This window comes from Pristis pectinata, chromosome 22 (genome assembly GCF_009764475.1).
Source record: "Pristis pectinata isolate sPriPec2 chromosome 22, sPriPec2.1.pri, whole genome shotgun sequence".
Classification (NCBI taxonomy): Eukaryota; Metazoa; Chordata; class Chondrichthyes; order Rhinopristiformes; family Pristidae; genus Pristis; species Pristis pectinata.
This window is the reverse complement of record NC_067426.1, coordinates 20,995,697-21,021,289: the sequence shown is the minus strand read 5'-3', so window position 1 is coordinate 21,021,289 and position 25,593 is coordinate 20,995,697. Positions and strand designations below refer to the sequence as shown.

At 40.1% G+C, this 25,593-nt stretch overlaps 2 protein-coding genes across 7 annotated transcripts in view; both read right to left on the bottom strand.

Annotated features, from left to right (window-relative positions):
• cap1 (CAP, adenylate cyclase-associated protein 1 (yeast)) overlaps window positions 1-3,638 on the bottom strand; it is a 36,979-nt gene extending 33,341 nt beyond the window's left edge. The window contains exon 1 of one of the 4 annotated variants that reach the window (XM_052036258.1): window positions 3,543-3,638. The gene's annotated coding sequence lies outside the window, so the exon portion shown is untranslated. Of the gene's footprint in view, window positions 1-3,381 lie in introns of all 4 variants that reach the window. The other 3 variants (XM_052036261.1, XM_052036260.1, XM_052036259.1) reach the window with 3 other exon arrangements.
• A 5,407-nt stretch (window positions 3,639-9,045) lies between these two features.
• Window positions 9,046-21,707, bottom strand: LOC127581750 (RNA-binding protein 38-like). 3 transcript variants are annotated; one of them, XM_052036436.1, is made up of 6 exons: window positions 21,563-21,680; window positions 21,188-21,348; window positions 15,978-16,101; window positions 13,303-13,354; window positions 10,580-10,785; window positions 9,046-9,138 (listed from the first exon to the last, which is right to left on the bottom strand). In XM_052036436.1, exons 2-6 carry the CDS (start codon window positions 21,344-21,346, stop codon window positions 9,113-9,115), a joined length of 567 nt encoding a protein of 188 aa, XP_051892396.1. In that variant the 5' UTR covers window positions 21,347-21,348; window positions 21,563-21,680; the 3' UTR covers window positions 9,046-9,112. The 3 variants fall into 3 exon arrangements, with proteins under 3 accessions (XP_051892396.1, XP_051892395.1, XP_051892394.1); XM_052036435.1 differs by lacking the exon at window positions 9,046-9,138 and having other exon boundaries at window positions 9,321-10,785; window positions 21,533-21,707; XM_052036434.1 differs by lacking the exon at window positions 9,046-9,138 and having other exon boundaries at window positions 9,334-10,785; window positions 21,563-21,689.
• Between the last annotated feature and the right edge of the window lie 3,886 nt (window positions 21,708-25,593).

The window sequence follows — 25,593 nt, the reverse complement described above, 5'->3', positions numbered from 1 at the left end:
ATATCATCTAGAAACCCAATTCAAAGTCAAATAGTTCTACTGGAAAAATGCACTTCTTCAATCTACCAGTTTCCAGATCAGATGCAGCAATGTTAGATGCAGAGGAAAATTCTGTACGTAACCCAATACTTGAAAATGGTGCATCATTAAGGAGATTAGACTCACTTGTTTAATGACCCAATGGAGAAAAGGTTTACCTGTACAGGATAGGATACTTGTGGACTTAACATGAACATTTCACCCAAGCTCCTGCGATGATTCAACCATTAAAAGATTCCTGCTTGGAATAACTGATTACATGTTCCCAACCACATTTAAGTGAAAATTCCAAAGTATAATGAACAGCTTTTATTCTGAAGTTTTGCAACACAGCATTTCCTGTCTGCCATATGTCTATCCACAGACAATATTTAAGCAGTATGGCTTCTGTCACAGATCTTTTGTTGTTTCTGGAAAAATTCACAAGGTAACCCACTTAAATTATTGAACAAGCGGTTTTAGGAATGTGCCGAACTGATTTACAGAATTGCACCAATATTCAATTATTTTTTCTAGATAAAAAGGAAAAGTTTGTTTAAAGCAATTTTTCATCTAAAACTATATTTCTTTTCCCCTCTTTAAAGTATTATTTGGCATCAGCCAACCAAAAGCTAAAGAAAAACTGAAAACTTAAAGAGAAGTGCCACCACTCAACAGCTAATATTTGCCAAAATCTACAACTTGCTTGAGCCAGCAAAACATTGCTTATTTATGATTGAATCACAAGGCAGTCAAATAGACTTTGTTGATAGTATAGCAGACATGCAACAAGGCACAATGACACAAATAAACATTTAGTTTCCCACCAAGGAATTATTTTAAAACCTTGTAAAAGAACTTGCACAAGACCCAAATTCACAACCTCTACCACTGAGGACAAGGCTTCAGCTACGTGGGAACACCATGCTTCCCTCTAAGTTGCACACCACGTTGACCTGGAAATATATCCCTGCTCCGTCGTCGCAGAGTTCAAACTCACAGGCTTTCCAATAGCATTGTGGTAATACTTTCAGAGAGATTAGTTTAAGAAAGTGACTCATCACTAACTTGTCATCAACTGTCAATTCCACTCTCACCGCAGCTCTTGCTGGAAGAGTTTATTCAACAATAAATGCTGACCTAACCAACACCACACTATCCCAAAAAAAGTACAAATAAGAAAACTCCTCTAAAAACAAAATACATTCTGAATCAAGTTTTAAGATATAGAAAAGGAAGTTTATTTTGTCAAAACTTAATGAATTTAAAATTCATTGAAAAACTCCGACAGCAGCTGTAAACTACCAAAACAAAGTAATTTAATTTTTGATTAAAAACAAGGGAAAAATACCTTAAAAATGACTCATTTATGATAGATTTGTTTTATATAAAACAACTGTTAAGCTCAAATTGATCAAGTTCCAACTGTGGCTAGTTAAGACAAGCACACAGAGATGCTAATCAAGACTAACACAAGGAATAGGAATCTTAACCCTTTATTACTTTGTTACTATCCAAAATGTAGTCATAATGGAGCAAATATTTTGTATTCCCTCCATATCATTAATTTGGCTTAAGAAATAGCAGTTTTGAATGAACTCAATAACTAGGTCTCCACACTCTCAGGGTTAGAAAATTCCAGAAGTTCAACATCCTCTAACAAAATAATTTTCCTCATCTCCCTGGTCCTAGCCTCCTCAGCCAGGGAAGCATCCCTCCTGCAGCAAGTCCTTTAACAATTTCGTAGATTTTGATGAGATCTCTTTATTCCTACTCTGTTTTCTGTCCAATTAACCAGTTTTCAATCCACATCGGTATATTTTCCCCAATTCCACCTACTCTAACCTTATTTGATCACCTTTCCTGAAATGGAAATTCATCAAATCTAATGATTTCCTCCTCATCTATTCTTCAGGTTATGTCCTCAAAGAACTCCAGCAGATTGGTTAAACGTGATTTTCTTTTCAAAAATCTGTTGGCTTTTCAAGGTTCTTTTATTTCCATCTTGTGGATTCCAGCATTTTCCTTCCACTGACAGGTCGGAAGTTTTCCATTTTCTCCCTCCCCTTTTCTCATCTTTCCATCCACAGGAATAATAACAAAACCTATAGAACTTTGTAAGATGATAACCAACTTTCAAATTCGCCAGTGCCTCCAGTGCTACTTTTTGACTAACACTTCAGTTCATTCCAAATCCATGACTCTCTGATATATCTGACAGGTTTAGATAGCATACCCAAATTGTTCATGCCTAGAAATTGCAAAATCACAGACACGTTAGTAAATTAAAGCTTTTACAAACGAACTTTTCTGCATCTGCCTTAGTTTAGAGAGTCAGCCAATATTTCACTGTACTGCATGACTCACTAGGAACCGACGTACCCCTTCTGCCATCACCACACCGTTTGATTTAAGACAACCTGAGAAGATTACTGCAATCGATGTCAAAAGTATTCAACTTTCGCCTCTAATCTGCAAATCGCTAACGTGACCAGAACAACCGTGGACTTTTTAAGGAACACCAACCTTTGCAAAGAAATCTACCATACAAACACAACACCTCCTCACGGACTCGCCCTGCCCACAAACAGGAAGTCAAACAAGCAGAGATTGCTTTGCGGACAAGTTTGATGCGTGAACATTAGAAACTATTTCTGCCCCCCTCCCGACACCTTCCCCCTCCACCTCCCTCCCCCCCCGCACCTTCCCCCCTCCTCTCCTCCCCTTCCCCCTCCCCTCCTACCCTCCCCTTCCCCCTCCCCTCCTACCCTCCCCTTCCCCCCTCCCCCCTCTTCCTTCCCTCCCCCCCTCCTCCCCTCCCCCTCCCCCTCCCCCTCCTCCCCCACCTCCCCCCTCCCCTTCCTTCCCTCCCCCTCCTCCCCTCCCCCTCCCCTTCCTTCCCTCCCCCTCCTCCCCTCCCCCTCCCCCTCCTTCCCTCCCCCTCCTCCCCTCCCCCTCCCCCCTCCCCTTCCTTCCCTCCCCCTCCTCCCCTCCCCCTCCCCCCTCCCCTTCCTTCCCTCCCCCTCCTCCCCTCCCCCTCCCTTCCCTCCCCCTCCTCCCCTCCCCCTCCCCCTCCTCCCCTCCCCCTCCCTTCCCTCCCCCTCCTCCCCTCCCCCTCCCTTCCTTCCCTCCCCCTCCTCCCCTCCCCCTCCTCCCCTCCCCCCCCTCCCTCCCCTCCCCCTCCTCCTCCTCCCTCCTCCCCTCCTCCCTCCTCCCCTCCCCTCCCCCCTCCCCTCCTCCCTTCTCCCCTCCCCCTCCCCCTCCTCCCTTCTCCCCTCCCCCTCCCCCTCCTCCCTTCTCCCCGCACCCTCCCCCTCCTCCCCGCACCTTCCCCTCACAATGGGAACTCCAGCAGCTCCTCACCCCTTCGCTGGTCGCACCTCCTTACCCAAACACACAGACAGACGTACACAGCCACACCGCCGCTGAACTACACCCCCGGCACGCCGGGGAACAGCGGGGAGCTCCGCCGGTCCTGTTTAAATGAAAAGGTTTGGGCGAAGACGCGGGACCGGGAGACTCACCGTCACCGAGCAGTCGCTCCCGTCGCCAGAATCCGCCCCGGAAATGCCCCAAGTAACCGGACCCACAACACCCCGCGCAGCCACAGCCGCTTCCGCTATCTCCTAATATGGAAGAAATGGCCCCGCAGAGCGGCGGGGCTGTCGGAAGTGAGAGGACAGATCATTTCAGCAAAGGAAGGGCAGTCTGTTTATTTTTAAATTTGCTTTACTTCCCCCTCCCCCACTTGCACTATGTGTGCATCTTATACATTTCTTCAGGCGATGCTTTTACGGAATGTACGGTAAACTCCCTGCTGCCCGGTTCAGTGATGTGGGCGGGAGCCCACTGCCTGCTGCACACACTGGGGGAAAGCAACCTGTGTGAAAGCCTCTCTGACTTATCGCTCAAGGAATATATCCCTACACATATATATGTTTCATATATATGTTTCATATATTTGCAAATGTTATGAACGAAATTTTGTATATATATATATGTGTGTGTGTGTGTATACATCAATTTTTCTATATATAGATATATATATAGATATATATCTATATATATATATACACTCCGTAGAAAAATTGATGTCAAACTGACACAATGTCAGTCTTTAAGCAAAACATTTACTGTGAATGGCTACATGTGAATACTGTTTCATATATTTGCAAATGTTATGAATGAAATTTTGTTTTGAGGGTGGAATTGCCCTCATTACTGTTACTTTTAGCCTTAGCTCCCAGATCTCGAACCTTCAACAGATTCTGTGATTCCTGTTTTTGTTTAAGCATTCCGTGTGGCCAAGAGCTAAATGCGGCAGCAGAATTGCTATTGTCGTGACCGTTTTGTAAAGACTGCTTTGTGAATTGTTGATTATTCACAATTAATATTTACATAAAATTAATACACGAGATGCTGGTCGAACAGAATCTGCAGAGAGGAACAAAGTTAACATTTCCAGTTGCAGGCCACATTCACACAATTCCACAATGAAAGCCATGGGAAACCAAAATAAGTGTACTTAAAAGACAGAGTTGCATGTATATAAGGCTTTTCACAACCTCAAGACCTCCCAAAAAGCTTTGCAGACAACTAGGACTAGGCAGTTTTACGATTTAGCTGACTCATTTCTAAAGAAAAATACAAGGACTATTCAAGCAGCAGTAACCATTCACCCTTCACAACTGCAATGTCATTCAATAAGATCAGTTCTGATCTTTTTTTAACCTTAGTACAGGGGCACATTTTATTTGTATGTGGTATTGGATGATGAACTTGTTTTTTTTAAACTCTTTAGCAGAACATAGACAATACTAGCAAGGTTAGTAATTAATAACCATTGCTAACTATTCTTAAGAAATACTGCCTTGCTTGTGAAGTAGTGTTATAGTGCTGTTAGTAATATTTCTGGGATCTTAATCATGACATTGAAGAAATGGTGATATGTGAGGGAATTAAGCTTTCCTAATATTGTAATAAAGGGAAAAATGAGGGAGGGATTTTTTTAAAGTGTTTTTCAGGAAAACTTTTTTGACCAGTGCATTTCCATTTCAACAAGAAATGAGGCATGGCTGTTTATGGGGGAAATGAGCTGGATCAAGTAACAGAGGGATAGGATGCATTCTGGATTGCTGAGGGAAGGAAGGGTGGAAATTGCAGAAATGGCATAATTTTTCAAACATCTGTAGATATGGCAGTAGTGCTTGAGGATTGGAGAAACGTACAGTGGTAGTTCCAAGTTTACAACTACCACTGGTTTTCTTAATGTGTTAGTGACTTGGATGTGGGTGCACGGGGCACAATTTCCAATTTTGCAGATGTCACAAAACTTAAAAAAGGCATATGAACTATGAGGAGGATATAATAGACTTCAAGGAGACCTAGACTAGCTGGTGAAGTGGATGAAGGTGTGGCAGGTGAAATTTAGTGCAGAAAATGTGGTGTCGCAATCAAGTAGGAAGTACGTGGAGAGACGATGTAAACGAGAGGACAAAGAATATCAGAACTTCAAACAATTGTGGCTAAGTTATGTACAAGGTGGACAAAAAACTGTGCAATGGTAATACAGTTTTTATTAATAGCAGTAATTTGAAAGAAAATCACATTCATTTTGGAATGGTAACAGCATAACTACAAAACATCTTTTATACTTTAAAAAAAACTAATGATTTTTTTTGATGCCTGTTGAGAAACCAGTTGATGTGTTTCCTCAATCATCATTCTTCAGAGTACTAGGAATCATGCAGCAGCCATTGCCACTTAAGGTGTGGAGGGTAGGCCCATTTCATTCCCTCTCACACCTGGGATGGGGGAGGCACTGCCTCAGCTCTTCCTCTCTCCTTCCTGGACTGGGTATCATACATAGAATGTGTGGAAGTTAGAGGGACAGTGTGCCATTGTAACCGGAACAGTATCACTCCTTGACAAAAAATTTACTAAATTTGTTGTTTCTTTCACAATTTGTCTCTATTTAATTATTTTTTTCTCACATAAATACTGTATGAGCAAATTTTTATTCCATATCTAAAATTTTTTGGTAGTGATTTGTGAATTCTGTAAGGGTGAATTTCCATTACCTGAACTGCTGTAACAGGGGTGCACTGTAGTTGAGATCTAATATTGTGGATTCCACAGACTGAGCCCAACATATTGACGCAATCACGAAGAAGGCATGCCAGTGGCTCTACTTCGTTAGGAGCTTGAGGAGATTTGGTATGTCACAAATTTCTACAGATGTACAGTGGAGAGCATTCTGACTGGTTGCATCACAGCCTGGTATGGAGGCTCCAATGTGCAGGATCACGAGAGGCTGCAGAGTTGTAGACTTAGCCAGCTCCACATGGGCACAACCCTCCCCACTCTCGGGGACATCTTCAAGAGGCAAATGCGTCAAGGTGGCGGCATCCATCATTAAGGACTCTCACCATCCGGGATATGCCTTCTCGTTACTATGGTTAGGGAGGAAGTACAGGAGCCTGAAGACCCACACTCAATGATTCAGGAACAACTTCTTCCCCTCTGTCATCAGATTTCTGAACGGTCCATGAACACCACTTCATTATTCCATTTTTTTTGCACTATTTATTTTGTAATTTATAGTAATTCTATGTCTTTGCACTGTACTGCTGCTGCAAAACAACAAATTTCACATAAGACAGTGATAATAAACCTGATTCTGAAATTTGCAGTTGCCAAAATTCAAAAAGAAGTATAGGAACAGAGAGAGCTGGAGGTACATTTACATGGATTGTCAAGGCAGAGAAAGTAATTTAAAAAAAACATTCCAGATCTTGGGCTTTATAAACAGAAGCATTCAGCACAGGAGAAGGGAAGTCATGAAGAATCTTTATAAAACACTAGTTCAGCCATAACTGGAGTAGTGTGACTATTACTGAGCGCCACACTTTAGGAAAGATGTTAAAATTTGCTCATGGTTACAGAAGAAAATTATTACAATGATGCATGAGGGGCTTTAGTTATATGGATAGACTGCAGAAGCTAGAATTGTTTCTCATTAGATCAGAAGAGTTTGAGGGGGATTCCCATATAACTATTTAAAATTATGGAGTGTACGGACAGAGTAAATAGAGAACTGTCCCTACTGGCAGAAGAGTCAAAAACCAAAGGACATCAAATGAAGGTGATTGGCAAAAGAATCAAAGTCACATGTGGTAAAGCTTGTGCTATATAAAAAAAAGTGGTTAAATCAGGAATGCTGTAATAAGGAATGAGTAGAAATGGATTCATTTGTGGAATTTATAAATGAATTGGAAAAGTACTTGGAAAAAAAATGCAGGTCTATAGTACAGGGTATTGAAGTTGAACCAGTCAAAATTGGTCAGCACACACTTGTTGGGCCAAATGGCCTTCTCCACCACTGTAATCTGTGGTTTCCAAGGGATACGTTTTATGCTGGAAGAAATCATCCTGACCATTGTGCTCCCATATGCCTTGTTCTTAAGGGTGGTGAATGAAGATCCAGGGAGTGCTATTAAAACCTCAGAGTTGCCACAAGGCATTTTGAAGATGGTGCACGTTGCAATCACAGTGTACCAGTGATAGAGTGATCAAATCTCCATGGTGGTAGAAAAGATACCAATCTAGCAGATTATTTTATTGTGGATGGTGCTGTGATTGTACTTAGCCAGACAAACAGTGCCGATATCTGCCCTTGTGAATGACAGCAAGACTTTGTGGAGACACTAGAGTCTGTTGCTGCAGAATATGCAGAGGTTCCTTGGAGTACAGGTGCATAGTCACAGACAGACAGGGCAGTGAAGGTGGCTTTTGGCATGCTGACCTTCATCAGTCAGGGGTTTGAATACAGAAGTTAGGAGGTTATGTTGCAATTGTACAAGATGTTGGTGAGGCCACATTTGGAGTATTGTGTTCAATTTTGGTCACCCTGCTTACAGGAGGGATGTGATTAAACTGGAAAGAGTGCAAAAAAGATTTACAAGGATGTTACCAGGACTTGAGGGTCTGAGTTATAGGGAAAAGTTAGACAGACTGGGCCTTTACTCCTTGGAGTGTAGGAGACTGAGGGGTGATCTCAGAGGTATATAAAATCAGGAGGGGCATAGATAGGGTGAACAGTCTTTCTCTCCCCCTTCTTCCCCCCACCCCCCAGAGTTGGGGAATTTAAAAACTAGAGAACAGTTTTAAGATTACAGGTGAAAGAACCCAAGGGACTTTTCTTTTTTAAAAAAACATAGCATGTGGTAGATATATGGAACCAACTCTCAGAGGATGTGGTTGAGGCAGGTACAGTACATTAGATGCATTTAAGATGTATGTGGACAGGTATATGGTGACAAGAGTTTAGAGGGGTATGGGCCAAGTGGTGGGAAATAGGATTAGCTTGAATATACATTTTGGTCAGTGTGGACATATATGGGCTGAAGGGCCTTTTTCTGTGCTGTATAACTCCATAATACCCAGTATCTGTACCAGTTATCTCATACTCCTGCTGTTGCTGCAGAAGTCACATGCAGAAGGGTGTGAGCTCAAGGCTTGTGTTGAGCAGCCCTCTTGCATCGATTCCAAAGAGTACAAATGATTTGAACAGAGAATTTGAATTTTGCCTGCCAAAGTTTGTAGCATATGTTGTGTACTGTACACTAATTTCTGTGATTTTCACCCTTTCCATCACAAGAATGAAAGAGAATAGCAAGACAGAGACAGAGTCAGCTGTACAGCACAGAAATGGGCCCTTCAGCCCACCACCTCCACATCAATATTTTTCTCCTTTTACACTATTCCCATGTGCCCACATTAGGACTATATTCTTCTATGCCTTGCCTATTTAAGTATGTCTAAACGCTTCTCAAACATAGTAATTGTATCCGACTCCACTGCTCCACTGTCAGCGCATTCCAGATATGAATGTGTAAGAAAAAGTTACTCCTCATACCTCTTAAAACTCCTCTCATCTTAAACCTTTACAAGTAGTTGCCTACTATGACAAGATGGACTCTTAACCTCACAATCCACCTCATTATGACATTGCACCTTATTGCTTACCTGCACTGCACTTTCTCCGTAGCTGTTACACCTTATTCTGCATTCAGTTGTTTTACCTTGTACTACCTCAATGCACTGTTGAAACGAATTGATCTGTAATGAACAGTATACAAGTTTTTCCACTGTACCTCAGTACATGTGACAATAATAAACCAATTTAGTTAGATGAGCGTTGGAAGCCCCATTTGATTGTTTGGGAACAGACCAAAATCAGTCATCAGTCTGGACCCTATGGTTCTTGTAATGTTCCATTGAACACAAACACCATACAAATCCACTTTTGCCATTATGATTCTTTATATTCCATGGTACAAAGTTCTATCCAGAATTTATTTCAGAATGTAATGACATTCAAAAGCCCGAGGGTGGACCAGTATTACAAAACGATGCAATGGTTTTCTGTTTCCAGTAGACATCATCTTACCTTCTCCAAACAACATAGCCCAGATATGGTTGGCACTTTCTACTGGAATGAGGGATTAGGGATTAGGTTGATAGATATTTGCACTGGCAGCACTTTGCATTCAGTTATCTCTAATAATGTACACTAAAATTCATACAGTTGCATGTATGTGGGAAATTGACATTTTGTACATCCCTAGCAAATATTTTTTTAAAAATGACAGGTTAACTAGGTTTATAAATATTCCATTTACTGGGTAATTTATTATTCAGAGCAAAAAAGATATTTAGCATTCAGTGATTTCTGTTGCAAATACTTAGAAGTAAATAAACTGTATTGATCGATTGCTTAATTTCATAAATTACCTCAGCTTTATTTTTCAGATACCAGATACTGTGGACTGGCGAGATGCATGGCAGATTCCAAAATCTTTCCACTCATGACATAGAAATTCTGGTCAAAGTATAAAGTTCCAATTCTATAAAAATCCTGAGTAAAGCATGGAATTGCAATGTAACAATCCCTTAACATTGAGGTCTGTATCTGCATGTAAGCATTTGAAAGACTTCTACAAATATTAAAGAACTTAATCAGATTACAATGGTAGAAATATTACATTTTCCCCACTTGTCAGTCACTGATTTTACAGTTTGAGTGACATCAAATTTCCTTTCAGCATTTACGGGTATTAGCTGACACTGGTCTAGTGGTTGGTTACCCACTTAACCCCTATAGCTTTGTTTTGTGCCAGATAATAAATACATTTCCAATACAAAACCCTTCTATGCTGACTTCTACCTTTCAGATGGGAAAGGCAACAATGATCAGAAAGACAAAAGATTTTACTTCCAGGAGTCTCGGAAGGAGGGACAGGTAAGAAAGAGGAAATGAACCAGGGAGGTATAACAATTTCTGGGACTTTCCTCTACTTTGGATGATTTTTCTGTAAGAAAATTTTAAAAGTACTATTCTTAATACCAATACAATGGCAGTAGGTCCAATTGGTACAGCTTACATGGGAACCAGCAATATTAGAAGTTCCTTTGAATTCAGGCAATGCTACATGAAAGCAACCACAACGCTATCGTCTCTGAAGACCAGCTGTGTGTAATATTGTTGGCTCATGCTGACCTTGGCTTAAATTCGGAATTCCAGTCTGTAATGGAAGTTGCACTGTGTAGGTGTAACCAGGATTGGGATAATGAGAAGAAACTGGGTAGAGATGTTCATATGCAGGATACTGTGGATATAAGGCTACATTGGAATCCAGGTACGAGGTGGAGGGAAGAACCAAGCCAGGCTGAAGGATAGTCTGTGGGATCAGGTATGGTCCAACTCTGGAAAAAAGGTTGATAAAGGTTAAAAAGGTTGATCAAAGTACTAATAATCTCTTATCAGAGATAAGAAAAAGATGCAGATGACAAAATCCATGTTATATTCTGCAAATTAACATTATTATCCAAACAAAAAATATTCCTCAATAAAAGGCCTTTACTAAGATTAAGGTACTCCAGGAGTTTATTTGAAAGTTATCGGCATGATTTTAGTGTAATAACTTGTTAATATTGTCATGGCATCACATTTGTACACTGTCAGCTTGCTCAATGATAGTACATTCACTGGAGTCTTAAATCATGGGCTCACACTTCACCCATGTGCTATGGTACATAATACCGATGCAAAATACTCCACTGCAATTTAAGCTTTCTCTGCCATCATTTGAAAGTGGGACAACATTATATTCATCTTTTACATTGCAAAACCAGCACTATCAGATCAGGATACCAGACAGCATCAGGAATGAACCCTGGAATTTGCTGAGTATTTTTAGCACTTTCCATTTTTATCTCAGATAATCTTAGAACACTGTATATTGAACCTATTGAACCAGATGCAACAGGTGCTCATAGAAGCTCATATCAACTTCAGTCAACGTATACTGAGGAATGGGCGAGGAGAAAATAAGGCAACTAACCATGCTTCATTAATCTACCCAACTTCATCTTTTCATTTTGGGAATTTATTCTGCAAATGTCAGAATTTTTAAAAATAAATATTTGTAGTTGTTCTTTTTATTCTGAACCTGCTTATCACAATCATTTCTGGTTTTAGTTGGAATACCAAATCTAATCCCAAAAAAAGCTGCATTATGCATGGATGCATTAAAATATGGAGCATTATTGTTACAAATTAAAACAAATTAGTTCAGCCTGTTCGAGGGGTTTAAAGCAATGTTATAGGCCACAGAGATTTAACAAATATTTATTAAGTATTTGTTAATCTGTCAAAATCAAAGTTCTTGTTTCATTATGAGGATATCTAAAGAATTTAGATCATGGCTGTGCCTGTGTGTAATAACAAATAGGAAAATCCAATGAAACACAAAAATACCCTGATTTAGGAATTAAAAAAATTGGCATCAATAGGAACTTATGAATTTATCTACTTATCTCACTTCAGAGGGAAATGTTAAATATACAGCAGAGATTTCTTAACCTTAAGGTGCTAGCTAAAATTACGTAGCAAATTTACTCTATTACCATGTACTCGCCCTATTCAGAAAGAGTTGTTGGGTCATGGTTCCACCTACGCCCAAAGCAGTCTTGTGCTCCATTCAAGTAGACAGCAAGAGTTGGAAATTCACTGGTCACTTTCTGGTCTATAAAAGGCAATGCACCAGGAATGTCTGATTGTAATGGCACCAGGTTAATTTGCAGATAAGACCCAAAGAAAGGAGAGATGGGAGTAAGCCATCTCATCTTTTGTGCCAGCTCTGCTATTCAACAAGACCTTGAATAATCTCTCTCCTCAGTGCCACTTTTCTTCACTAACCCCAATTCCTTTAATATCGAAGATTGGGCTTTGAATCTTATATGCACATTAATTAGGTACCCAGATGTCACAAAGATGAAGTTGAGATAACTTAGGTTCTTCGAAAAAAAAAACAAATGGGTAGCAGCGGACAACCATCTTTGAAACTGCTGTAGAGCTAGAAGGAGCATTCCTGTTCCCTTGGATCCTCAAAAGGGGAAATTTCCTCCAGTGATCTCTTGTAGAACCACTAATCAGGCTACATGTGGACATCATCTTGAACCCAGTAGGCCCAAAACAACTCTGTGCAAGACAAGCAGTTTCTGGAAACTATCAGGAGCTTAAATGTCCATTTCAAGTGTATAGTCTGTGTCTATACTGTAGGCATTATTAAATATGGCAGTTGGTGAACCTATAGTATGGAATGTGCTCTCACAATCCCTACCTCTTTGGTCATCAACTTTGCAACAAAGAATTTCCAGCAAGCAGATGGGAGTTTTGCCTAGTTCCTACTGAACACTACAGAAGGTCACAAAGTTCCACATATTTACAATACAGATATTATAGACATGCAATGACCATTTGGGAAGAGGTTTTGAAAGCTTGGAACAGAACTCCTTCAGGGGATAAAGGGAAATACTGGCAAATGTTAAAATGTTTGCTTTAGTTTAATATGTGTACTGAGGATCTTCTCCAACTTAATCTCAGAAAATATACAGATGGATTCTTTTCTTTAGGGGGAGAGAAGTGCTCACAAGTGCTAAACCCTTCCTCAAAATTAATTCAGACAAGGTTAGAAACTCTGGTCTTCAAAATCACCAATGTATTAATGATCTTGTCAAAAGCTGAAATATCCCAATTCTATTCAGTTCCATCAAATCTGCATGTGTATTGATAATGGTTACCCAATCATTTTTGGCACCATTATATGAATCTTCTCTCAGCACCAGATTTTAAAGCAAACTGAATAAGACCTCTCTTCTCTCGGGTACCAACACATTGTGCGCGCTTATCTGACAATACAAAGGAAAATGCTTACTTACCCGTAAGGTCTCTGCATTAGAGCTGAGTGAACTTGTTGTAGGCCAAGACTTCCTGACATTTAAGTAAAAAGGGAGAAATACATTTATAAATAAGTTCTTTGTTAACCCGTGCAGAGATTGAATTTAGGTAAGGGCAGCTCCAACCAAAGTACAAACAAATATCTCATCTCATCTGGATTCTGTTTTTTTTTTGACATTTTAATGCATTGGAATTCCTGATCACTATTCATTGACCTACCAGCAGAACACCAGCAGTAATAATGGAACTGTGATACCTCTTGCACTGTGATCAGATAGCTTGTTGCCAGTTGGGTCACTTGCCCAAGGTATTAACTAGCTTTAAATACCATGTACCTAGGGTGCTACAGTGGCATGCTAGTAGACCTACTAACCTCATGGCACCAGGCACCCAGGTTCAATCGTCTGTATGGAGACTGTATGTTCTCTCTGTAATTGAATGACTTTCCTCCAAGTGCTCAGGTTGCCTCCCCCCATATCCCAATGATGTGTGGGTTGGTACATTAATTGGTCCTTATATGTTGCCCCTGGTGTGTAGGGGAATCTGGTGGGGATTGATGAGAATGTGGAGAGAATAAAAAAGTGGGATTAATATTTGATTAGAGTTAATAATTGAAGGTCAGCATGGACTTAGTGGGCCAAAGGGCCTGTTTCCATGCTGTCTCAATGATGATACCTCAATGTCATAAAACAAAAGGATACGTTTTCTAATAAGCAACCTAAAATCCATCCAGATAGAATGCAAGGCATGAAGACAAAAATAGGAAGAGTCTAAGGGAACACAAATTAACTTTGAACATAGATTTTTAGTAAAAGGCAAGAGATTTTTCACCTGTACTCCCTCCCCATATTTCCTTACTCATTGAGTATGTCAGCTCTCCAATTCCTATTGATCCAATTCCCTCGCATTTTTCTGTGCCCATTAACTTGCCCAATTCTCCTATCTCCCACCTGCCTATATGATACGCAATTTACAGCAGGAATTTAATTTATCAACCGGCATATCTTTAGAATGTGGGAGGAAACTGAAGCACTAGAGGAAACTCAAATGCCACAGAGATGGCACCAGAGGTCAGGATCACTGTGGCTGTACCACTGCACAATCCATAAGTGTACTTTCACCTTGTTAGAATAATTGATATATCTTGTATCAACAGCTCTTCAAAGCTAGAGCCATGATCAGTCATTAATGGACCCGTGTTTTAGGTATTTCACCCCAAATATTCTTGTTTGAGACATTAAACAGCAGGTACTCTAGAACAGGATCTCAGAACTGAACAAAACTTGATGGGCAAGGTTGGATAAATTAAAGCTGGAGTTTAAAGTCAGTTTTCCCAGATACAAATTCCTCACTTTACCACTGAAAATAACTATGTCCATTTCATCAAACAGGATAAAAGGCAGTGATTTGGGAATAGTTGTCCAGTTCCTTGTCTAACATTGTTAGGGACCATTCATCAGTATTAATGATAGTAGTGGTTACATCAACTACTTGGTGTGATTAAGGATTGATAATGAATGTGGCCTTGCTAGCATCATCCTCATTCTGTTAAAAGAAAATTCAGCCAGAATTTATTTTAGAAATTAAATGAATAAGGTCAGTTATGACTTTTTACATCGACAGCCGATACAAGTTAGAGATCAAAATGGGACAGTGAGGTCTCAGGGTTTCTGGGATTTGTTTGAATAGTACTGTGTGTCAGATTGTAATATTTTTAAGAATAGCCTAAATTAGGAAGTAAAAATTTAAAATGAGGAAGCAAAATGAAGATAATAAATGTTGAGGACATCCCTCAACTATTAAAATCTGAAGGAGTTACCTCACTTAGAAAAGTTAATTTTCAGTGACAATGGTGTTGCTAGCAGTGGTTTAGACTTACAAGTTAAAAGGGACATCGAGCCTAAAATGTGACTGTTTTCTGGTACAAGCCTAATTTGCAAATACAGGAACAGTGTAATCAAATGAGGAACCAGACATCACTATTTTTGGGGTAGGTTAACCCATTGTCTGTGCAGTTCAGACAACAATCTGATTTTTTCCCCCCCCATATTAACTGTACCTTAGCAGTTTTTCAGTTTGCACACAAATAAACACTGAGCATTGTTTACTCTCGTTTTTTAAGAAGCAGTAAATTCTGAGACATTATTTTAATCATTTTAAAATAGACTTTGCACTTTACTGTCAGTTATACTTGATCAAGCTAAAATCCTACCTAGTATTCAACAAAAAGTTGGTTGCCCTTATAACAGCAGAGGATTTCCTGAATCAGTGGTAGTAGGCATTTTTCACCATTAGCAAGTAAATTTTCATGGATGTCAAGATCAGACCATCCAGTTCAAAAACAATATCCAAAAAGTGAATTTATGTGGACAGTTCAGGATACAACTGAACACATGAACCATATTATGCTGAGTAATATCATAGGAACTTGACAACTTCCTGCATTTATGTAGTGCCATTAATGAAGGAAAACATCCCAAGTTACTTCAAGTGGGCAGACAAATGGTGGTAATTGGGAAGTGAACATCTACCTCTTAAGGGGGAAACCATATCAGCTTAAGTTGCCCAACCCATCATGCTTAAATCCAAGTCAAATCTGTGTTATCAATTTTCTTCCCTCTAGTTTTCACAGGAAACCAAGGTCTCTTAAACGTACCTGAATGTACAGTGCGTGGCTTGGCCCCAAGATAAGCAAGATTTACGTTAGTCTTTCTTCCATCAATGATGGGATTGGGATCCTTACATGCCCTCTCTGCTGCAGCCCAATCTGCCATGGTGACCTGTAATTCAACCAATAAAATTAGGGAGGAGCTTGGAAACTAAAAGATCATTGTTTTAAAACACAGCGATTAGTTCATGCAACACACATTTCCAGGTCCTCGGGTTTGATCCTGACCTTAAGTCAAAAGGATCAAAATGCAAACTTCCAAACTTCTCCATATTTGGCTTTTCAATACAGGCAAGTGCACAGGTAAGAGTTCAATAAATGGCAGTTGTCATCCAATACTTCAGTCAAGTGTTGCTTCACATGTAAACCTGGATAGGGTACCAGTAGCCTATTCAATCACAATGGGCATATTCAGCCAGATCACACTGAGGGCCACCAGCTAGTTGCAGTGCATTCCAAACTTTCATGCCCATGAAATACAATGCAAAAGTACAGAATGCACAGGAGGTTACAACACAGGAAGTCATTCAGACCACTGGGTCCACATGGTTCCCAGGAGCAATCCCAACAGTCCCATCCCACCCCCTTATTTCCCTGTACCTTTGCAACTTAGACTCTCCATTACATGCCTAGTAATCGTCCTTTGATTCCTTTTGCCATTTGGCTATTCTACAGGGAAACCTTCAGTAGCCAGTTAACCTACCAGCATTTCTTTGGGAAGTGGGAGGAAACTGGAGCACCCTGAGGGAACCCGAACTGTCACAGGGAGAACATGCAACAGTATTTGAGGCAAAGGTCAAACTCAGATCCCTGAAGCTGAGCGGCAGCAGCAGTATCATACCACTGCACCGGAGCTCACTCCACCCCCTATACTAAAGTCTAAGCGTTTTTCATTGTTAGGAAAGGGAGGGGCAGGGTACACTTGATATCTGACCACCCAGCTTTACACCAGCCATAACTGTTCCATTAATCACAGCCTCATTAAATCTAACCAGGTCATCAGCTTCCATTAAAAAGTTAGTTTAGACAAACAATTATTCTTACTTCACTGTGTATTTATATTTTAAATTAATGGTAACATTTAAGTAATTTAAACAAAATTAAATTAAAAAATTTATTTAATTCCATTTAAGAAGTTTTAAAACAATCCTGAATATCAGAGACATCTAAAATATGAGAGAGACGTTTACAGCACAGGGTGCCAAAGGCTCTCAGGGCAGTGGTGGGGAGGTGTAGGAATAGCCTGGAGGATGGCCACAGAACCAAGATCAATGTTGTTGGGAGCCTCATGGCTGCAAAAGGGTAATGTGGTCGTGGTGTTTGTGCAGTGTTGGAGCAGGGAGTTGGGAAATGACGAATATGGGGAGAGTTCAACCTTGCACAATTTGGCCCATCATCCTCACAACCAGATGCACTTCAAAGATAACCGCCGAGGGGAAAAAAAAAATCACCAAACAACAATTATATTGAGGCAACCTGGTTACTTGCCTTGCAGAGCCAAATCATGGCAGCATGTTGGAAATCTCTAGCCAGGAATGACTAATTCAACATGGATTGAAGATTGGCTGATCCCATTTTGACCCATAGGGGCTTACAGCAAGGAGACAGGACTTTTGACCCATTATGTCCTGTACCCGCTCCTCACAGGAACACCCCACATCTAGTTAAACAGTAATGCTATGGCACCCTCTTTTGCTTCAAATATCCTGTTTTAATACCACTGGAATACATTAAAAAATCTTAAACAATTTGTGAGGCCACTGAGTTGATCATTGAAGATTACCATCTCACCATGAAGATTGATGATTCAGCCATGTCATGCAAAAACTGATTGTGAAATTGTTGTTGTAGTAATTTAAAACAGTTTTGCAAAACCTTGCCGATTCCAATTCACCTCATTCTTCCATTGCATCTAAAATGCATTTAAAAAAAATATACACTTTGAAGCCAACAAACAATTCACAAGAGAACTTGTAGCTCTTGATCCATGTGGCAGAACTGCAGAGCCTTCATTCCATCATTGAAAGGATATTGAAATTAGCAGATATCAAACTGGATGAATCAGAATTTACTCCAAGGATTGTGAAGAGTACATGAGGAGACAGGTGGTCTCACAGGATGATCGGATGCAATCAGTGCAAGAAGTTTCATATTGGATCTTTTGAAACAAGGAGATAAAGAAGAACACTTCCAAGTACACTCAGGAGAACTTGGCAGAGGCATCAGTAATCAAGCCTAGTGTTACAACTACATTAAACTATAGAAAAACAAGGCAAAGAATACAGAAGCAAAAAATTACAATTTTGAACTGGAGGGAGATTTTACTTAAACTGCAAAATTTTATAGAATGGACAAGTTACACTGCAGAGTCACTAAGGATTATGGTTCCCATTAGGAAGTCCGACTTAATTTATAATGACTCCTTCCTTCCCCTTTGCTCCTCCATAGAATAGGTTGCTGTTTATTTTTCCACACATGTAAGTAACAAACAAATTAATACAAGTTATATGTAAATTTATGTTTGTCCTCATACAAACTGCTGCTGCGAAGAGCTAATTTTCATGGTATTTATACCCTGCTGTGTATGTATGCCTATGACAACAATAAACTTGAACTAGAGGAAGAAGATGTCAAAGGAGATTTTTTTGTTATCTTCGAGCCTTAATTGGGGTGGATAAAGATAGATTTGCACTGTTTAATCCAAGAGCATTGAATTTAAATATAAGTTCCAAAAACTTGAAGTGGAGCGAATGAAAAGTTATTACGCAATGTGTGGTTAATATGTGCCATCACAACACAAGCTGTTGAAACAAATTTTAGTAATAAAATGTATTTGAGAATTGCATTGAAAATAGAATGGTTGAAGAAGCTGGGGAACGGTCAGCGGAGTAAGATTAGAATATAGCTCAAGAAAAAACGCCTACAGGCTTGATGAACAGAATAATTATTCATAATATGATTCAATAACTTCATTGGCTCTAACACTAGGTTGAAAATTTGATATTTGAATCCTGGAAGGTTTCCTTTGTTACAAATCATTTTAGGGACCCTGTTTACAGACACAGTACTGGCTCACTGCTATTTTATTTGCCTGCTGGGAGTTTTCTCCCCCTCACAAGATTAACTCGAGTTGATCACCTCCATGGAAGCAGGGTGGAACCTGACTGGAGAGAAAATAAACATGGAATTCTGGACGAGGTGGGCATAGATTTGGGAGATGCCCACGTTCAAGGATTTCAGAGGAAAGGGGTTGGAGATTCTGCAGATGCTGGAACCTGGAGCAACACACACAAAATGCTGGAGGAACTCAAGTCAAGGAAGCATCTATGGAGGGAAATAAACAGTTGACGTTTCAGGTCAAGACCCTTCTGATGAAGTCTTGACCTCTGATGAATAAATCCTGAAGATAAATTTGGAGGTGAGTGTTGAAAGTGCCAGGAGAAGCCACCTCAGATCAACCAAAATTTCCACACATCTCTCTCTGGACCATAACTCCACCACCTGTCATCAGTCACATGATCACTGATTTTATGCCCTCAGACAAACTCAAACATTCTGAGCATGCAGTTCACTTCTGCTCCTCCCCAAGATGCACAAGCAGAACTGCCCATTGATTCAGCCTTCCTTGTTGCACAGAATTTATTTCTGCATTGATTTCTCATCCTTTATCCAATCCTTTCCTAATGTACATTCTCAACAATTCCTGCAAATTTCCATCACTTTAACAATTTCTTTTTTTCCTGGCCTCAACTTTCCCATTTTCACTACGCACAATCTCTCTACATTTCCCTGGACACAGAGCCAACTATCTGAACTGGTTCTCAGATTGAACAACCTTTCCTTTGATTCCTTTCACTTACTGTTAATAAAAAGGTGTTCCAATGGAAATCCACACATTCGAACCGTGCCTCATTCTTCCTGGGACAAAACCAAGATTTTTTTAAAAAAAATTTCCTTCCTACTCAGGCCTTCTCCTCAACTCTTTTTCCCAGTTCACTGATGATTGTTCTTACTGTCATTGAATTGTCAACTTTCAACCAGGTCCATCCTGATAATCATTCTGCCATTTATACCTCCTCTAGATGTTTTTTTTTTAAAAACTTGTTTCATTACCCACTTTTGACTAGCACCATCTTTTATTATTTAATTTCCCTTGAATTCCATCCCATTACAAATCTTCCTTTATCTCCTCTTAGAATTTTAAAACATGTTTATCAGAACTGGTAAAAATAGAAAAGTTTCAAAATTAATCCACAGATCCCAGGCCACTGCCCTGAGGAACTCCTGCAGTGATGTCCTGGGGCTGGGATGATTGACCGCCAACAACCATGACCAGGAAATTGGGACTAGATGGGTGGGCATCATGGTTGGCATGGACTCATTGGGCCAAAGGGCCTGTATCCATGCTGTATTGATCTATGCTTCCTTCACTCACCCACTTTGTCTACCTGCATCAAGCTTATTACATGCCCTTTTGTATAACCACTTTCTTTCTATTCATGTTCTTTGGCCTCTGATGTACAACCAACTGACCCCCTCCTGCTCCCTGATAGTCACTGATTCAGTTTTGTACAGTAGAAGACACAAGAGACTGCAGATGCTGGAATCTGGAGCAACAAACAAGAAGCTGGAGGAACTCAGCGGGCCAGGCAGCATAAGCAGTTTCAACTACATTTTAGAAAATGTAACACCGTGGGCTACCTCCCGCATCCAGGACCTAAAAGGTGGGATAATTATAAATTGCTCCTTGTTTGTTAGCGAGTGATAGGATCCGGATGGGGGTGGGGATTGATGGGAACATGGGGAGAATACAATGGGATTAGTGTATGTGGGTGCTCGATGCTCAGTGCGGATTGAACGGGTTTCCTGTGCAGCCTAACCTGCATATTTCTAGTTTTTATTTCAGAGTTTTAGCATCCGCTGTATTTTGTATTAGTTCAGGCCACGTGATCTCAAAACTCGTCTGTGTGCATCTGTGGTCTTCGACCTATTTAAGTCTCGACTGGGGTAGAAAAGACGTAATGTGCCGACTGCCTCACCTGATGTACATGCCAAGTGAAATACTAAATGCAATGTGCGCTGTACTAAAATTGGCGAATACGGTCTGTCAACAACTTCCATAGGGTTGCACCGGACCCGAAGGGGAATTTCACCACCAAACCTCTGGCCCCAGTGCCCGTAACAAATTCGATACTCACAAACCCGTATCCTCGGGATCGCCCGGTCAACTTGTCGGTTATCACCGCTGCTTCCTCAATCTCGCCGAACCGCTGGAAATGCCGCCTGAGAGACACTTCATTGCTGTGATACGGTAACCCACCCACAAAGAGCTTCCGAAATACCCTGTCCTTATTCATAACTGGCAACGGGCGGGTGAGGGGAGAAGAGGCACAAGAACATATAATGAAACAATTACATTTAAAAAAAACACAAGAACTGCGAGATGATTACCAGTAATTAACTCATTATTGTAATTAACACCACGTAGAGGGGAACAGAAAGAGCTTTTTTTTTGCAATGAACTTGATTTGCAATAGACACACTTTATAGTAAAGGTCTGCGTCGCCACTCACTGCCGGAGAGAACACGCGTCCGCTGCCCGATTCCCCGATTCTTTGTCTCGCCACTCGCTTCTTCGCACAGTTGCTTTTGTTTCTTTGTAACTCACAATGTAGCCACACGGGACTTGGGGACACACCCCCCCCCCATTGCCCCACTGGATAACACGTCGCGGCGACCCGCCTTTTAAAATTATTTACTTCTCAATTGGCTGCTAAACCTGTCGATCACTGGCACGACGCTACTTCCTTTTATGGGCAATCAATTCACAGCATCCAAATGGGATTTAAGGTCACCCATCCCACATCTATCAAATAATAAAATTGCTTGTTGATTCTGGTCATATATTGTTGATAACTATAGGATAAGTTAACATTATAGCTATCTTCCCCCTATTTGTAATGAGCATGTGGAAAGGGGTGGTGTGAGCGCGCTGACGCCGTCTGGTGGAGAGAGGCGTCATTGGAATATCGTTATCCAGTGGTTTTGGTATTCTGGAGAATTCAAAGTTAATTATTTAGTTGAATTTGTTTATTTCATTTTTCTTCCCAGCTATAAGGCTCCGGTATTTTAGTGGCCATTGTTTCTCCCCGAGCCTGCACAACTAGTATCAGCAGGTTATTTACTTGTGAATCTTGCCCCAACCATATGGGGGCGATGAATGCAAACCATACCTGGCTAACATGCCCCAGTTAAAGAGCTACATTTTGCCGAGATCAGCAAATTCAACAAATTCTAAATCCCGCAATTTTCCATTCTCCCTTTTTAAAAAGTTGCATTAATTGCATGTGGTAAACCTGAATAATTTCCAGGCTTGGAGTGAAAAGTGACAAGAATTACTGCGCAGAATCACCATCACAACTTGTTGGTATTATGATCGGTGTATAATGATGCAAAATCCCCCGTCAATACACTGAATTCACTATTGACCAGAAGTATAAGTGGACCAGCCCCATAAATAACGTGCACGCAAAAGTGGGCTCCAGCCTTAGCATTCTGCAGCATGTGACTTGCCTCTTGTCAGTCCCCCAGTCATTCCAACATCTGCAGAGCACAAGTCAGGAATGTAATTGAAAGTTCTTTGCAGCACTCAAGAAGCTTAATATCATGCTGGACAAAGTTGCCCACTTAAGCAGCACCCCACCCTATCCTCTCAACATTGTTCCTTTCCCCACCATCTGCAAGATGCTTAGCAACAACTCACCAAAGGTCTTTGACAGCCTCCCTACCTGCAACCTCTACCACCTGGAAAGACAAGGATATTGATATTTTTATATTTATTCATTAGTCACATGTACATTGAAACAAACAGTAAAATATGACCTTTTGTGTTACTGAGAATGTGCTGGCGGCAGCCCGCAAGTGTTGCCACACTTCCGGAGCCAACATAGCATGCCCACAGCTTCCTAACCTGTACATCTTTGGAATGTGGGAGGAAACCGGAGCACCCGGAGGAAACCCACACAGACACAGGGAGAACGTACAAACTCCTTACAGGCAGCAGTGGGAATTGAACCTGGGTCGCTGGCGCTGTAATAGCATTACGCTAACCGCTATGCTACCGTGCCAAAAGGAAACAGCCACCGTAATTATATTCGCCACTAAAATGCACACCTTTCAGATTTGGAAAAACAAGCATTTCTTCTTTGTCACTGGGTCAAAATCTTGGAAATTCCTTGCCTAGCAACACTTTGTGTACTTCCATTGCATGGACCGCAGGGGGTCAATGTGACAGGTCATGGTCACAACTTCAAGAGCAATTCAGTCCAGCATAGGAAATAAATACTGACCTTGCCAGTGATCACCATAATAAATAATAAAGATCACAGATCTTTATACTCCTCATTCCTGTGACTTTCACGTCTTGTACAGGCCCCTCCCTTTGGCTCTGGCTGGTAGTTGTGACTTGTAAATATCCATATTAGGCTATTTATGTGAAGAAAGTGTATTGTCCTAACCTTAGCCAAGAGGCATCACATAGCATATTTTTTCCCACAGAATTTAGTCTCCTTTTTCTGAGTCATTTATTTATTAGAGATTTTGAAAGGACAAGAAACTAAAAGACACCTTCAAACACCCAGATATTTAGTTTACACAGAAGTATCAATGTTTTTATCAGTTAAGAGTTTTATTCATTCAAATTAAGGAAATTGCCCTGTTCAGTGTTTTTTATTAAATGAAAAAAGTCCCTGCATATTTCAGACAAAAATGATTGTTCAAAGTAAATTAAAAAAAAAGATTTTTAGAAGGGAGAACTAAGCGCTTCACTAAAGAGATTGGTCTTAAGAAATGTCAAAGATTGAGAATGATGAATTTTAAATCACTGGGCTGAGTTAGCTGAAGGCATGAATGCCAATGGTAGGCCAAAGGGAGGTTATACAAGTCATCAGAGTCAGTAAAATGGGTTCTTCCAGGAGTTATAAAGCTGTGGAAGTTTACAGAGCAGGGAGGGGAAAGACCATGAAGGGATTTAAACTCCTGAATGTGAATTTGCTGGCAGATCAAGATTTTCATTTGACTATTTCAATTCTGTGAAACAACAGGAAACCTAAATGGAGAAACTCATGTAGAGTAATTGTGACTAGTGCCATTTATACAGGTGATAGCTGTACATACCTAACTAAAGCAGTATATCAGCAATGAAATGGGGCTGAGCACATTCCTGATGCCACCTTATGTTATATTAATTTTAAAATGATAGAATATGTAGTATTTGTCACTTATTATATTGATTCAATTATTGGTGTAACACATAACATATTCCTCATTAACTTTGGTTAAAGCTTTGCTGGCAGCTTTGTCGTGCTGTTTCCATTCAACTGATTTCTAATTATTGATGGAAAACAATGTTTTGAACCATTGTTATAAACATACAAGCAAAATTTACCCTTTAACTTCCAGTGATCCATATTATCTGAATATAGCCTTGCCCAATTTTATATGTAGCCATTTGGAATAAATTTTATTATACTGTGTTTGCAGAAAAAAAGCAATTTCTATGAGTTGCTTTCATTCAACTATGGATTTGCCTTGTTCAGTGTCATTCTTTGGCAACTAATTCATATAAAGCTACACAAGGCAAATCAAGGTCTGACCTTAATAAATTGAATGATATTTCATGGATCTCAAGCTAATATTTAAGAAAAAAATTTCAGTCTTTGGAAGTCCATAAAGACAAACTTTTCTTATATTTTTAAAGATTACATCCATGGCAGGTTCTGAGTTTGCTCCTGATTTTGTCCGAGGCTGTTGGCAGAAATAAGCAGATTCCAACAAGAGATGAGGGAAAGCAGGAGTAATTGCCTTAAAATATCCTCGAGGGATTAGTTAAGAGGTAACAACGGAGGCATCACTCACCCACTATTTTGTTTATGCATTTTTGTATTTGAAGATCTGTTTGCATTAACTGTGTGGTGCAATGAAACAAAGGAAAATACAGTCAATATTTTGGCTGAATGATTACTCCTATGATGCCTGTCTAGCCATGATAGGCCATTTTCAACATGTGCAAATCAGAAATCTTCAATATGCATCCATCGACTTACAACCTCGCAGTTTGAAAAATAAAGCTATAAGGTTGGCCAACATTTTTATCACCAATGTACCTTTTCAAAAAAAAGTTGCAACAGATGCCTAAAAATTTTCCCTACAACTGGGGTCAGGGCATCATTAAGTTTAAGGCTGTTCAATAATGAATATACAAGAAGGTTAGAATAATATTCTTCATAATGTTTTTTTATATAGAAAATGACAAGTAATTGTAAAGAAAAACTTTTAATCTAGTTTTGACTCTTGACTCCAAAGGAGTTAACTGAGTTGCATGAAACCTATTGGATAACTATAATGAGTAAAATATGAAATTATGTCCAGAAAATCAAGGACTTAGAATTGGCATCTACTGTTCTGCAAGCCTTAAACTGCAAACCAAAAGCTAAACAAAAATCTCATGCAGAAATCAAGATCTCCCCCTTTCACGAAGTGTGCAATCGTTTTCTGATTTTTGTCTCCTGTCTTCCCGAAAATTTGTCTCCTGCTTCCATGAGTT

Coding starts and splice junctions, on each gene's coding strand:
- LOC127581750 (XM_052036435.1), bottom strand. CDS start 21,346: ATGAATAAGGACAGGGTATTTCGGAAGCTCTTTGTGGGTGGGTTACCG. Junction 13,355..15,977: donor GCCACGCACTGTACATTCAG/GTACGTTTAAGA, acceptor CTTAAATGTCAG/GAAGTCTTGGCCTACAACAA. Junction 10,786..13,302: donor CTAATGCAGAGACCTTACGG/GTAAGTAAGCAT, acceptor CCTTTTTTCCAG/AGTTGGACCATACCTGATCC.